The 13,582-nt window shown below is 38.3% G+C and overlaps 1 protein-coding gene across 1 annotated transcript in view; it reads left to right on the top strand.

The window, feature by feature from the left end:
* slc7a8a (solute carrier family 7 member 8a) overlaps positions 1–13,582 on the top strand; it is a 28,965-nt gene that overhangs the window by 2,652 nt on the left and 12,731 nt on the right. Inside the window, exons 2-3 of the mRNA XM_007233802.4 lie at positions 8,439–8,643; positions 10,304–10,455. Coding sequence (XP_007233864.3) covers positions 8,439–8,643; positions 10,304–10,455 — 357 coding nt within the window. The remainder of the gene's footprint in view (positions 1–8,438; positions 8,644–10,303; positions 10,456–13,582) is intronic.

Raw genomic sequence — 13,582 nt, 5'->3', positions numbered from 1 at the left:
ACTGGTAAGGGTACAATCCTAAGCCTAAGAGGACAAACACAGTGTGATCCGTTTTGCTTGAACCAGCTCTTTTCCTCAAACACACACATTTTAAAAAACATTTCTTTCTGTCAGTGTTAAAAACAGGTGTTTAGGCTTGCAGTATATGTTGCTATTTTTTGCTTAACATTTATGTCACATTTTTGTGAGTAAAATATCAGAAATTTTCATTGTTAGGGGACTCTATCAGGATGTCACCTAGGACTCACAATAGTTTTTTTTTTACAGTAAATAGCCAAGTCTCATTCCTCTCTATCTCGCACACACATACACAGCAGCCTGCGCTCCTCAGCTGACTGTGGAGGGTAACGTTCCAAGCCAGAGGGGGTGTTCTCATCCAAAGCTTTTCCTCATGGTTTGTTTTTCCACACAAGCACAGACAGATAGGCTCATCGAGTAGCCTTTGCTATTGCTGAGTAACTCTCTTCCATTGAGGTCCATTGACTCCTTTGTGTGGGTTGATTAAGCTGGTTGATGAGGCACAACATTGTAGGCAGGTCTATGGATCCAGCTGATATCAAACTCCACTAACAGAACCATTAAAGCCAGGCTCTAAGGTCATCTGTGCACTAAATAGTAACAGAGGGCACAGTACAGAAAGACGTCTGTCCTGGAAGCAGTTGTTCTTTTGCACTGATCTAAGACCAGTTTTAGTGCAGATTGGATAATGGCTAATGTTTGTGTTTGGAGGAGGAGAGATGGCTGGGAATCAGTGCAGGAGTGGTTCTTGCTCTCGCGGGATTGTAAGAGCCAGGTGAGAGTGACCTTGAAGAAAAGCATGGCTGGAAGGTTTCTATGGAAACTGAATAGTCTGAACACGTTGAGGGATCTCAAGGGGGAGATCATTCACGGCAGATAGGATGACGCTTGTAGAATTTGGGCTTTTAGCAGTCTGATCTGAGGCCAGATTGGTTGTTTCTTTATTATAGGCTTATGTTTAGACCTTTAGTACTGAAATCTGCATGCAATGTGAACTTCTTCACTAGAACATAATATTAACCCCTCATATTCAAAGGGTGGGATTCTCTGACAGGCATTTATTGAGTTTCCTTTCAATAAATTGTGTTGTTATTTAACAGAAGAGCATTGAAAAGAATCATTCATAAATCAGAGTAGAAATAATAACAGTATATCCATTAGTATCAGTAGTTTTCTTATGAGGTGGCATAGAAAAAATTCAACCAAATGAATGAAATATATTTATTTTTTACCTAATTACCTATATCCATTAAGCAACAACCATAGTAGTTACTTAATGATTTACATTTACATTTACATTTATGGTATTTAGCAGACGCCCTTATCCAGAGCGACTTACAACAGTGCTTCAAAGTTACTTAAGATATCCAAAGCTAGTTTGTAGACTAGGATCAAGAGATACATAGAGCTTAATCATGTTAAGAACCCTAGGAACCTTTTTTTTTTTTTTTTTTTTTTTTTTTTTATTTATTATTATTAGTTTAGGAACTCTTTGAAAAGATGTGTCTTCAGTCGACGTTTGAAGACCGTGAGTGACTCTGCTCTTCTGACATCCAGTGGAAGTTCATTCCACCACCTTGGTGCCAGCACAGAGAAGAGTCTGGATGTCTGTTTTGATAGGTCATAAGACAAACAGGTGCAGGTGCAACACTTGTGGTGCACACAAACAAACAGGAATTTAACGTGACCCAGGTTTCAACTAAACAAACCTTCCTTTAGAGTGCAGAGGTTACTGTTCAGATATGACTTTTTTTCATTCTCAAAGCTGGAGAGTTGTTTAATGTAGTGATAAAATGAAATCATAATTAAACTGCTGCAATAACAACCCTTCTAAAATAGGCTCATTCAACATTTCAGCCTCTAAAGGACTGTTATTAATAGTGGACCAATTCACCTTTCTACCCTTGGCCTGGTCGCTCATCCACACGCTTCCCACGTGAATATCATTATCAGGTGAATGTCAAATTATGTCTTGCAGATGCCCACTAGCCAGGCTTTGTTCTGTGCTCGCTTCACTGAGTTTCTCAGAAAACATTAGAACCGCTTCCAGGTATCGCTCCAGTCCATATCAGCCTCTTCACTAACAGCACAGAGGATTTGGCCTCTAGCCCAGGTAATGCCTTTGTAATAATGCAGCATTAGTTCTAACTGGCTGTTCTCCAGGTGAATCTGGCTGGAGATTATGGTGTTTTTTCCACAGGATGTGGATACACAATATATATTGTTAGTTGATGGTTATCATGGTATTTGGCATGGTAGTATTGATATCACAAAACAAAGCTACAAATGAGATCCATATACCCAATAAGAGTGTTACTTTGTACTTTAAACACCTTGAGCAGTCACAGGTTACAAAGACTGCAAAGTGACTGCATCCCAGTTGTGTGCTTTATGCTAATGATATGATTTACTGGTTATCTGCTAATATAAATAGTGTGGATTTGGCACATTAGTACATAAAATATGAATGTATTGTAACCTGTTTTGTAACTATGCCAACACACATCACTGTATACATCTCCTGCCAACATTGCCACTGCCAGCGCTGCCAACGCAATTGCATCATTATCCCTCATTTCTTACCCCATTATTCCAGATGTTAGTTTCTCCTTACTTTCATTTGTGCATAGTAACCACACTTAAAAATCTTTCTCTCTGTTACATCAATAGTTGGTAAATTAGGAAACCAAAAGTGGTTCTTTCGTTCTGTCACGAACAATTTGAAGTATCTTTGTTTTTAAGATTTTTAAGCTATTTTGTCCATTTATGAATTTTGGACAAATAAAGGATTATCTTGTCTTATTTCATTTTATTGTCTTTTGATGGTTACTGGGACATCCAGCTGGGCCTGAGTGTTGAAAACATAGTTAGCTAATGAAATATCTACTATTGTTAAATATCTGCCATGTTAAATAAAAGAGAGACTTTTTAGCTGGTGAGTTTAGACTCTGGTTTGTTTCTCCCTTGATGCAAATTGTTTGGACAGGTGTGAATACAGTATAAGCACTCAAATGTGGAGCAAAACGGCCTCATCAAGACCCTTAAGAGGAGGTAGTCGCAGTGAGCTCATTCATTCATTCTGCTGCCTTGCTTTAGCCAACTTGACGCAGATTAGATTCAGGCTCAGCTAAGGGGTGCTAAAGGATGGATTAGCTGCTGGGCTACCTGGACTTGATCCAGACGTCAAGTCGAGTGTACAGTAGCTGCTCACTGGCTGTGAGGATCTAGCTTGTGAAGGTTACTATAGGCTAATCTTGTCTGTGAGGTTTCAGTTACCATAAATGTACATTCGCCCATCATTTCAAGAATAGATTAATCGGAGCTCACTTCAAAGTACAGTAACCCTGAGAACAGGTCAGAGATTTGTTGGTTCAAGTCCCAAAAAAGATGAAAGTGCTGCCTAAGTGGTGTCGTCAATATTGATTCAGTCCTCGCAGCACAGATGTGGAATGGGTTTGGAAGCAGAAATGAAAGCTGCTGGTTCAAAAGAAACTGAAAAGGCACAATGCTGTGCTTTCACAGTGCGGAAGAGGCTTTTTGGGAACATATTGTGCATTGTAAGATGCAGTCTGCAGTAGCTATTGTTGGTGCATAATATTAATAGAGTTCAATGCATTTTTTCTAGACAGGATATGTTCTGTTTGTGTGTAAAATCCTTTATATAGAAATCACAAAGAGCTATATGTTAGCTCAACCTGCAAGCTGGAGGTTACATTTTACAAAAATAGCTACATACATTCTACACACGCTCTGTTCTTCTTCCACAGCGCATTGTGACCACAACCTGCTTTTGCTTCCTGCTGACACTTAGAAAAAAATTGCACATTGCTCTGAGCGTCATGTACCTGTGAACCAGTTATCATGCTCAATAAATGTAGTCATATATCCTTCCCTTTTCAGAATGAAATAAGTCAACTCATAAATACTACTGATTGGCTGTGGCTTGCAGTGGAAAGCCTATGTACACTTCAAGGCTGGTGATCAAACACACTGGCAGATAAAACGCTGTCGAGCAGGAGATTATAAGGCAGCAGCAGAGAATCAATAGGGGGTTGGAGGGGATTAGCAGTAGGCAGCCTGTTGGGGAGATTTATTACTACAAGAGAACATAATGGAGATAGTGGAATCACACTGAAATTTTACAGCCTGTGAACGTATAGCATGGCAGGTACAAGCTGCTGCAAACAAGCCACAGATAAGAACAAAAGCTGACACAGTGACATCTCATACTGACTTAAATGTGTCTCCTAGAGGAAGCATTTTGCTATATTTGGACTATTATAGGTTGGAACTGTTGGAACAAAATCTCCATAACAACCAAAAAACAAATTTATAGAAGAAAACCTTCTTAACTTTTAATTGATAGCAATATAAAACAATTTTATTCCAAGTAATTTTGGAACTACTGGTTTGTTAATCATAGAATTTGGTTTTAAATAAAAACAACCTCCAGAATTAAACTGTCAATTAAAATTTTAAAACAAGATAAAACATTTTTGCATCATTTATGATATATTATGCGTAAAGCCTAGCAGACAGTTGCCATATTTTTATCCTTTTGCTTTTTAAGCATGAATGCCCCTATAGTAAATTGACCTATTCACATATTCAACATGTTCATTGATAATGTTTTAAAATTAGCTTTACAAAACATTAGCAAAACCCTCAGTCAAAATAGTATGAAGAAGTAGCATTTTTTGTTTATGTCAAAATACCAAAATGATTTAAAATGCACCAGCATGGTGATTATTTGGTCAATACTGGCCATAGACAACAATATGTGTTTACACAATACTGTGTTTCAAGTTTACTATGCTATTCAGCTGCACTAGCTAGACTTGTACTAGGCCAAAAGACTAATGTCAGTTAAAACAACATCTGATCTATCATTTACAACTACAGCATTAAACATTATTTTAAATGAGCATCAATTTCTCATTTTACTGTCTATTGTCTGCAATTGAATGCTGCATGGGTGCATGCTTGCTGTCGTAGAGTACCTGCAGTTGTACAATCACTGCTGCTACTCTTATCTGCTATTGTGCACAAATCAGAAACACACAGAAAGAGGAAGTGAGCAGAAGTAGTGTGCACAGGAAGCCCTTGTGCACAGTGTGTTCCACTGGAGTCAGCACTGCATGGACTCCACTTGTGTTAGAGCTGGTACATCAGCTCTGTAAAGCTGTGTGAAAGGAATTCTGTGCAAAACTGGCCCTAACCAGTATTTGGGTCCGCTTTGTCTGAAGTCAATTAGCACTGAACCGCTGTGATTCTGGGAATTAAAACCAGAGAGAGAGCTAGCAGGAACCAGATTTACAGATTTGCTCAATCCACTTTGTGGGTCTTGTGTGGGTCTTAAGCGTGCCACTTCTACAGTTATGTAATGTTATGCGGAATTTAGTGGCAAAAGCCTGATGAAATATCGTAGTAATAACAGACTCTAGATTGGTTGTTTTTGTCTTGCATACAATAAGGCAATCAATGTGAGACCAGCCGTAAGTGGAGGTGTTTTCTCACCACTTATGAATCAGCCATGATTCAACTGTGATTCACATGATTTAATGATTTTTACTGGCACTTCTCAGATCAGCCAGACGTGTAGGTGCTAATACATAGGGATATAGCAGTTGTAAAATTGAAAGATGAGAATGAACAGGAGATTATTATTGTAGGTTTAATGCTTGTAACTACACTCTAAGAAATATAAGTACAGATTTGTACTTAAAAGAGTACAAAGCTTGTCGCTGGGGCTGTACCTTATATTCAGGTACAAAAAAGTACCTTTCAGTGAAAGTCCTTTTTTGTACCCATGGTTTTTGTGGCAGTAAAGATCATAAAGATTATAAACGTTATCATCAACTAAATATGGCTCAAAAACTTGATGATCCAAAATTGTCTGGCTTTCAAATAAAAAATGTGCTATTTAAATATATATTGTTCATTAGTACAGTGATGCAGAATACTGAATGTACCCTTTGGCTGGTTAAATGGTACAAATTTGTACTTATAGCTGTTAAGAATGACTTTGTACTTCAGAGGGAACAAATCTGACCCCGTAAAGACCAATATTGTACCTTTGAGGGTACAATTATAAAGAGTGTACCTTCGAGTACAAAAAAGTACTCATATCGTACCTCTGTTTTTTAGAGTGTACCACTTACCGTCATAACAGTTCTTCTCCTCTACACTCAGCTGCAGAGATTCCTTCATCTTCGTGTGAACTTTGGCCTAGTTATCTGCAAAAGGCTTGAGCTTGCTTGACCCAGCTAGGCCTCAATCCTGCAGATCTGTGCAGTTTTTTTTAGTTGTAGTTGTTTTTCTTTAACGCTGAGCGATTAGAATCTCTGTCTGGGAAGCTGACCGTAAGTTCAGGATCAGAGGAAAGAGCGCTGTTCGTGTTCAGCATCCAGCGAGGGGACAGTAAAGGCGTCCCGGGATAAAGGTCACCCAGTCCTTTTCATGTGCATCCGTTATTTTCCTTTTCCCTTTTGTCCCTGGAGCTTCTTCTCAGTAAGCATGCACATCTGATGGCGATGGAGGGTGTCAAGAGTATTGTTCAGGTTAAAACACACGTGTGCATGCATGCATGTAGCAACACACTCGTAAGCTATTCATTCACAGGCCACATATCATGCAAAGCTCTCTCTATCTCTCTCACTCTCTTAGACTCTCTCTCTCTCTCTCTCACACACACAAAGAATTAGCCAGTGTGGACCCATTCACCCCACCGTGTCTCATCCTCATTTCTGACTCAGCAAATTACTCTTTCTGTCTGCTGGCCTTCAGCTTTCCGTCTCTCGCTCTCACTCTCTCTCTCTCTTTTCTCTTGACAAGCTCATTTCCTCTTGATTAACACAGCCAGGTCCCTGCCTTTTTCTACCTCGCTGGTCTCTTTAATATCACCCCATTTTTCTCTGCCAGGCTGAAGGCACAGACTTCTTGCTGATATTAATGTCTCCACTCTGTGTGCTCCATTGATCGCCTTTTTCTTCTTCCTGCCTGCCACATCCAAAATGTCTCTATTTTCTGTTCTGCCCATTTAGTTCCTGAACTCAATTACTGTGTTTGTAGGGCCATCTGTGCTGTGCTGCTAGTGCTGTCACAGTTAATCAATTAAAAATGAGTTCTTAATTTTTTTTAAACGAAGAACCTGCCCATACAATACACGCCATGATACAGCAGTTATGATTCAATTTATTCCACTATGTTGTAAAAAAAAAACTGTCATAGAATAAAAACAGCATAATACACTGACATGTCGAAAGTCATGGGATAGTACTGGTATGTAAATTGATTGTAAAATGTTTCCTCAGGGGCGGTTTGGGAATGCTCCCACCTGTATAAGTTGTGAGGTGTTATATTGTCAAGTGAGTGCTGCTGATTATATATTGGCCAGAGTGCTCTTGGCAAGGCAGTGTCAATCAATCGAGTTGGAGTTAGGACTGAAGTGGGTAGTGGCCAGATGGAGGGATATTCTGTATATCCCTATATAAGTTGTGCAGGGGGTATTTAATATTCCTTAATTCACAGAGTCAAGAGTATTCCAGGAAAAAAATAAGAGAAGGTATTACCACCCTCAGTGGACAGTGCAGTTTGTGGCAATGATTGTGACCAGCAGCATATGGCTAGGATTTCCTACCATCATATTAAGTGACTTTTGCAGAAATCACACCCACATTTATAGCTTGAGGCCGAAAATATATATCCCAGTGTTCGATGGATTCCATAAGACATGGCAAAATTCATGGGACACAATACTAATTCCTGTCCCGAGATTTTGGCACATCAGTGTATTTAAATTATGTAAGCTAGACAAAACTCAGTTTGTGAATATATCATAAAAATGTGAGCTTTTTGAAGTTTTGGTACTTTGTCATTCTCCATTAATGCAGTCTAATGCAACTAAAATGATAAGCAAGGGTTGTTTTAGTTTATATCAGTATTTTTATTGCTTAATTATTTTATTGTTTTAATCTCTGATTACTTAATTACTCATCCAAATAATCATTAGATGAGGCCAATTAGTGGTATATTTAATAGAGGCGGCCCTAGTAGCCTCTGCTACCCTGTTCAGGTCTTCAGGAAAGACTTTGATGAATTTACTTTAAGAGGATGTGTTATCACTTTGCCCTTTGACTGCTACGTGTGTTACACCCTTATCTCAATCTGAAATGATTCAGCTCAAGCCCTTAATGCACAACCTGGAAGTTTTGCTGATAATATTTCAGTATTGTAGTAAACAACTTGTGAAATCTATATTAATATATATTAGCAATTATCTCCTCGACTAGCTTTCTTTATTCCAGCTAAGATGTGTCTTGTGTGTAATAAAAATGCTTTTATAGGATTCTCCAAAATATAAACGCTCAGAATAAAAAAAAATAACTATTTATTAACCCCTCTCTGTTCTTTGGTTCCAGGTAACATTATTGGATCAGGCATCTTCGTCAGCCCTAAAGGTGTTCTGGAGAACGCCAGCTCTGTTGGTCTAGCACTCATCGTGTGGATCATCACAGGAGTTATCACAGCCATCGGGGCACTCTGCTACGCTGAGTTGGGCGTCACCATCCCCAAGTCTGGAGGTGACTACTCTTATGTGAAGGACATCTTCGGAGGACTGGCAGGGTGAGAAGTACAGGAAGTGTTAATTTTAAGCTTAATTTTATTTTAAGCTGTGTCCTGAATAAGAGGTTATCTCTAATAAGTGTTTAAACACTCTTTAATGGCAATTCAAAGATTGTAACCCTGTTCTGGGATAATTAATTGACTAATTATTTCCTCTGTCCAGTTAATTACCCTATGATCATTTGCTAATGCATTTGCAGTCGTTTTATTAAACGCTTTTGAATTTCGCAGCATCAGCCGTGTAAAGACATCATGTTTGAAAGCTCAGTTGAATGAGGAATTGCAAACATTAAGCTAACAAAGTTATCAAAGTGCAAATGGAAAATGAATGGAAAGTGGCTGCTGTTTTCCCCCTGCTGTTTTCATCCTTCCACACAGCTAAATCTTACTCCACCTGACCTCCCATAACCCTCTCTCAGTGTGATAGTACAAGTGTCTCCAAATCAGTTGATGACTGCTGGAGTTCTCTGAGAGGGCATTCACTAATAACACTGAGCTTATAATAGTCTTATGAATTATTCACATACCAATGAGAATCAGTGATGCTGTTGGCGCCCTTATGCACTGATCTAGAAGCCGGTTCTCCTGTTTGTGTTTCATTTCTTACATAGCTTCCATGAATAGGCAGCTTCCATTAATAGCTTTTCTAGTAATGTTGATTCTCAATGCATTACATTGGCCTGTTTACACCAAGTACATTCATTTGGATGGAAAACAGAAATAAACACTACATATGTCCTGTGAAAATCAGGCTAGAAACCCAATAGCTCTCATAAAATTCCACTCTTTCTTTTTTATGATCCCTATAGGTTAGGGGTCTGTGTAGACATAAAGAGTCTAGGATACTCCTAGTCAAATAAAAAATAAATATGATTATATAAAGTCACTGTACAAAACTTGCTGTCATTCAACAACCTTGCTTTCCCATTCCATCAAATGATTTCCTTAAACCTCTGTATTTCTATAGTCAGCATGTTTCTTGACGTAAAAGATCTTGTGACCGTGACAATAGAGCTCAGCTGTCCATCAGATTCAGATTTTAGGGTGTATAAGACAACAATAATAAATTCACTATGTTGAATTTTTCATTGATTTAGATTTTGATTGGTTGAACCACATATAAATTACACATTGTTTTGTATATAATGCTTACATAATTACACATAATTAGGACATTTATTACAAATGTGCTAGAACATGTTTTAATGTCTTTCTGTGGTTTGAGACTCCTACAGATGACCAGATGTTTAGCAATATCTGTTGCAATGTTCTTCTGTGTCTGCTATACATTTTTATAAAAACAGGTTTTGAGGTAATTAGCTATATCTAAGCAGTGAAGGTGCATTGGAACACTTCAAATTTCAGTCACGTTATTAATTAGGACAGGCGAACCGGTTCTGTTCTGTCCATAATTGCCTGTGTTATCATATTTTATACATGAAGTCAGCAGTTCCTTATTTTCTTCCTTGTTTTGCATCCTGTGCTAAACCTACTGAGATCTTGTAGTGTGCTGGTGTGCTCTTCTCTTTATGTTGTCTTTTGTCTCCACAATTACATTAAAAAAGTAACCAGAATCTACTACATTGTAGTGGGTTACGCTGTAGAATTGAACATGGTGTTCATGTTTGTGTTTGTGGGTGTGTGCGCTTGTGTGTTACAGGTTCCTGAGGTTGTGGATCGCTGTGCTGGTAATCTACCCCACTAACCAGGCAGTCATCGCTCTGACCTTCTCCAACTACGTCCTGCAGCCCCTGTTCCCCACCTGCTTCCCTCCGGAGAACGGCCTGCGTCTGCTCGCGGGCATCTGCCTGTGTAAGTCCAGCTGTACTCTACAAGGGGGGATTTATGGTTGTGGGCGGTTAGAGGAGATGAGAAAGAGAGAGAAAGAGAGAGTGAGGGGGTGATGGAGAGGCTGAATGAGAGGAATAATAAACACATGCCAAATGCTCACTTTGAGTTTGACATTGCGGAAAGCTTGGGGTTTTAACCCTTAGCCCCTGATGCTCTGTGAAACCACTGGTGGTTCCGGACTAGCATCCCTTACTTATTGTATAAATGTAATAAAACCAAAGCTGTTTTTATTGTTCTACATGTTATTACTGAAGAATAATCTTTAATAATAATCTTTAGAATATGATACAAGTCACATAGTAAGAGATTTTTTTTTTATTTATGGTGTTAATTTAAAGAATTCTCAAACTAATTAAAAAAAAAAAACTCCAAGGGTGTGAGCTCTGTGTATCTCTTGATCCTAGTCTTTACAAACTAGCTATGGATATTTTGAAGTAACAATAAAGCACTGTTTTAAGTTGTCTGGACAAGGGCGTCTGCTAAATACCTTAAATGTAAAATGTAATGTAAAATTTAAGACAATTTGATTCTCAATATTTAGGCTATTGCTTATACTTTATAAAACAATGAGTTTATTATTTTTAAAGAGCATTTTTGGCCTGTTTTTGAAGGTGTAAATTTATAAGCAGTGTGTTTGGTTTGCATTTTAACAGAAAAAAAGTCAGATTTGCAGACTCTAACCTGTTATTACAGAATGGAAATCAAATGTAAATGTAGTTTTGCATAACGTTATATCTATTTAGATACATAAAAGCAAAATGAGAATAATAACTCAAGACTTCTAAGCATTAAGATTAAACAACATGCGCAATATAACTCTGGAAAACCCTATAAATCAACACCTGGGAACACTTTAAACACATTTCACAACCTGTTTCACATCTTTAAGAGCTTTTCTCATTCAATAGCCTTTACATCTTTACATCTCACCAATTTATATGCACATGCTTTGTTTCCTCATCTGCTTGTGATTATTTTGTTGTTGGTATCACAACATATTCGATTCTGGCACATACACAGCCTGTTCTTATGTAGGTGCTGTGCTGCTATAACAACTCACTTCGTCTAGATGGTGGTCCCTGGGGCTGACCATATTAGCAGAGCTTGGCCAGAAACAGACTGGCTTTTTATTACACTCGTAAAATCAGGACCTGCAAGGAGCCTACAAGGCGTCTGACCGCCTCAGCTCTGCCTGATTTATTCTGGCTAGCAGGTGCCTGAAAGTCTATTGAATCAGACAGATTATTATATAAATTTGTTAACCATTAAATACAATTCCTTAAGAATTAGGTCTCAGCAAAGAGTAATGCTGAAATAAGACAAACAGGAGTTGTAAAAGAAAGAAAAATATGTAGATATTTGTGTGAAGGCTGAAGGGACAGAAGATGGATGGATGGATTGCCCTGTGGGACATCAGCAGACTTGGATCTTTTGCTGTTAGACAAACCTCACACTTGACTCACAAATACTGCAGAATGTGTGCAGATCAGGGGTCACCAACCCTGCTTCTGGAGAGCTACCTTCTAACAGATTTAAGCTCCAACCACAAATCCACCCCACCTGATCAAATCCATCCCATTGTTGCCTGAAGAAATACATGATCAGTTGAATAGGAGGTGTTAGATTTGGGATGGAGGTGTAACCTGCAGGACAGTGGCTCTCCAGGAGCAGGGCTAGTAACCCCTGTTGAACATATACACTCTAAAAAACAGAGGTACGACATGAGTACTTTTTTGTACTCGAAGGTACATTCTTTATAATTGTACCCTCAAAGGTACAATATTGGTCTTTACAGGGTCAGATTTGTTCCCTCTGAAGTACAAAGTCATTTCTAACAGCAATAAGTACAGATTTGTACCATTTAACCAGCCAAAAGGTACATTCAGTATTCTGCATCACTGTACTAATGAACAGTATATATTTAAATTGCACATTTTTTATTTGAAAGCCAGACAATTTTGTATCATCAAGTTTTTGAGCCATTTTTAGTTGATGACAATGTTTATAATCTTTATAATCTATACTGGCACAAAAACCATGGGTACAAAAAAGGACTTTCACTGAAAGGTACTTTTTTGAACCTTAATATAAGGTACAGCCCCAGCGACAAGCTTTGTACTCTTTTAAGTACAAATCTGTACTTATATTTCTTAGAGTGTACTGTATGTGACCGAGACAGGGAAAAGTATTAGAGTGTTGTAATTGGCACTGCAGTGTAATTATACCAAGTGTTTATAAAACATACTTTTAAAACGTGCATTACGGTGTGGTCTCCTTTTTAGATGGATGATTCTGGCCATTTTAGCAAAGACCTGCCTGCTCTCTTCAGTTCTAATTCTGTAGTTCTTTGCTTCAGCAATGCGTAAATGAGCAGACGAAGACTGATTGAGCTTGCTCTTCTGATATCTCCATGTTCGCAGAAGCTCTAGTATCAACACCATTAGCAGTGCCACATTTGCTTAGGGAGCCAGCTAAAGCTATAGTGGGTGGAAAAAAAAAACTCCCGGCAAGACCTGGATAAACACATCCATATACATGTATATCCCTCTAGAATAAACACATTTGGCTTTGCAGGGATGATCACAGAAACACATGAATGCTGTTTATTAAAATATTTTGACCCCGCCTCAATCAGGAATACTCCTGTTTTTAAATTAAATGAAAAAAAAAAGACTTTTGCTTTAAGCATGCACATTTGTTTATAGTCTCTACATCCAGAAGATATTTTACACCGTTTCTATTTGTCGTTTACTCATCAAAGTTTAAAACTTGTAGTTGCAGGTTTATGTCAGTATTTTACCTTCTTTTAAATCTGTAATAGTTTATCATCGCCCAAAGATTACATAGTAAAAGACATGTAGTAAAGGCATTAAAGAGGGACATTTTAGCAGTGCCATAGAAGTACTATAGAATGGGTTCATAAATAACCATGTTTGTAAAAATAATATGTGGGTGTGAAATTGCTGAATCAAATAAATACGTGGAGCTATGTATTATAGCTTAGTTTTGGGAGTTGACCCGCGCCCTCACTCCTCCCACTTCCTTCCCTATTTAAACCGTCACTTCCTCTCTACCTGCTCGTTGAACA

This window comes from Astyanax mexicanus, chromosome 8 (assembly GCF_023375975.1).
Source record: "Astyanax mexicanus isolate ESR-SI-001 chromosome 8, AstMex3_surface, whole genome shotgun sequence".
Classification (NCBI taxonomy): domain Eukaryota; kingdom Metazoa; phylum Chordata; class Actinopteri; order Characiformes; family Acestrorhamphidae; genus Astyanax; species Astyanax mexicanus.
This window is presented reverse-complemented; position numbering and strand designations above follow the sequence as displayed.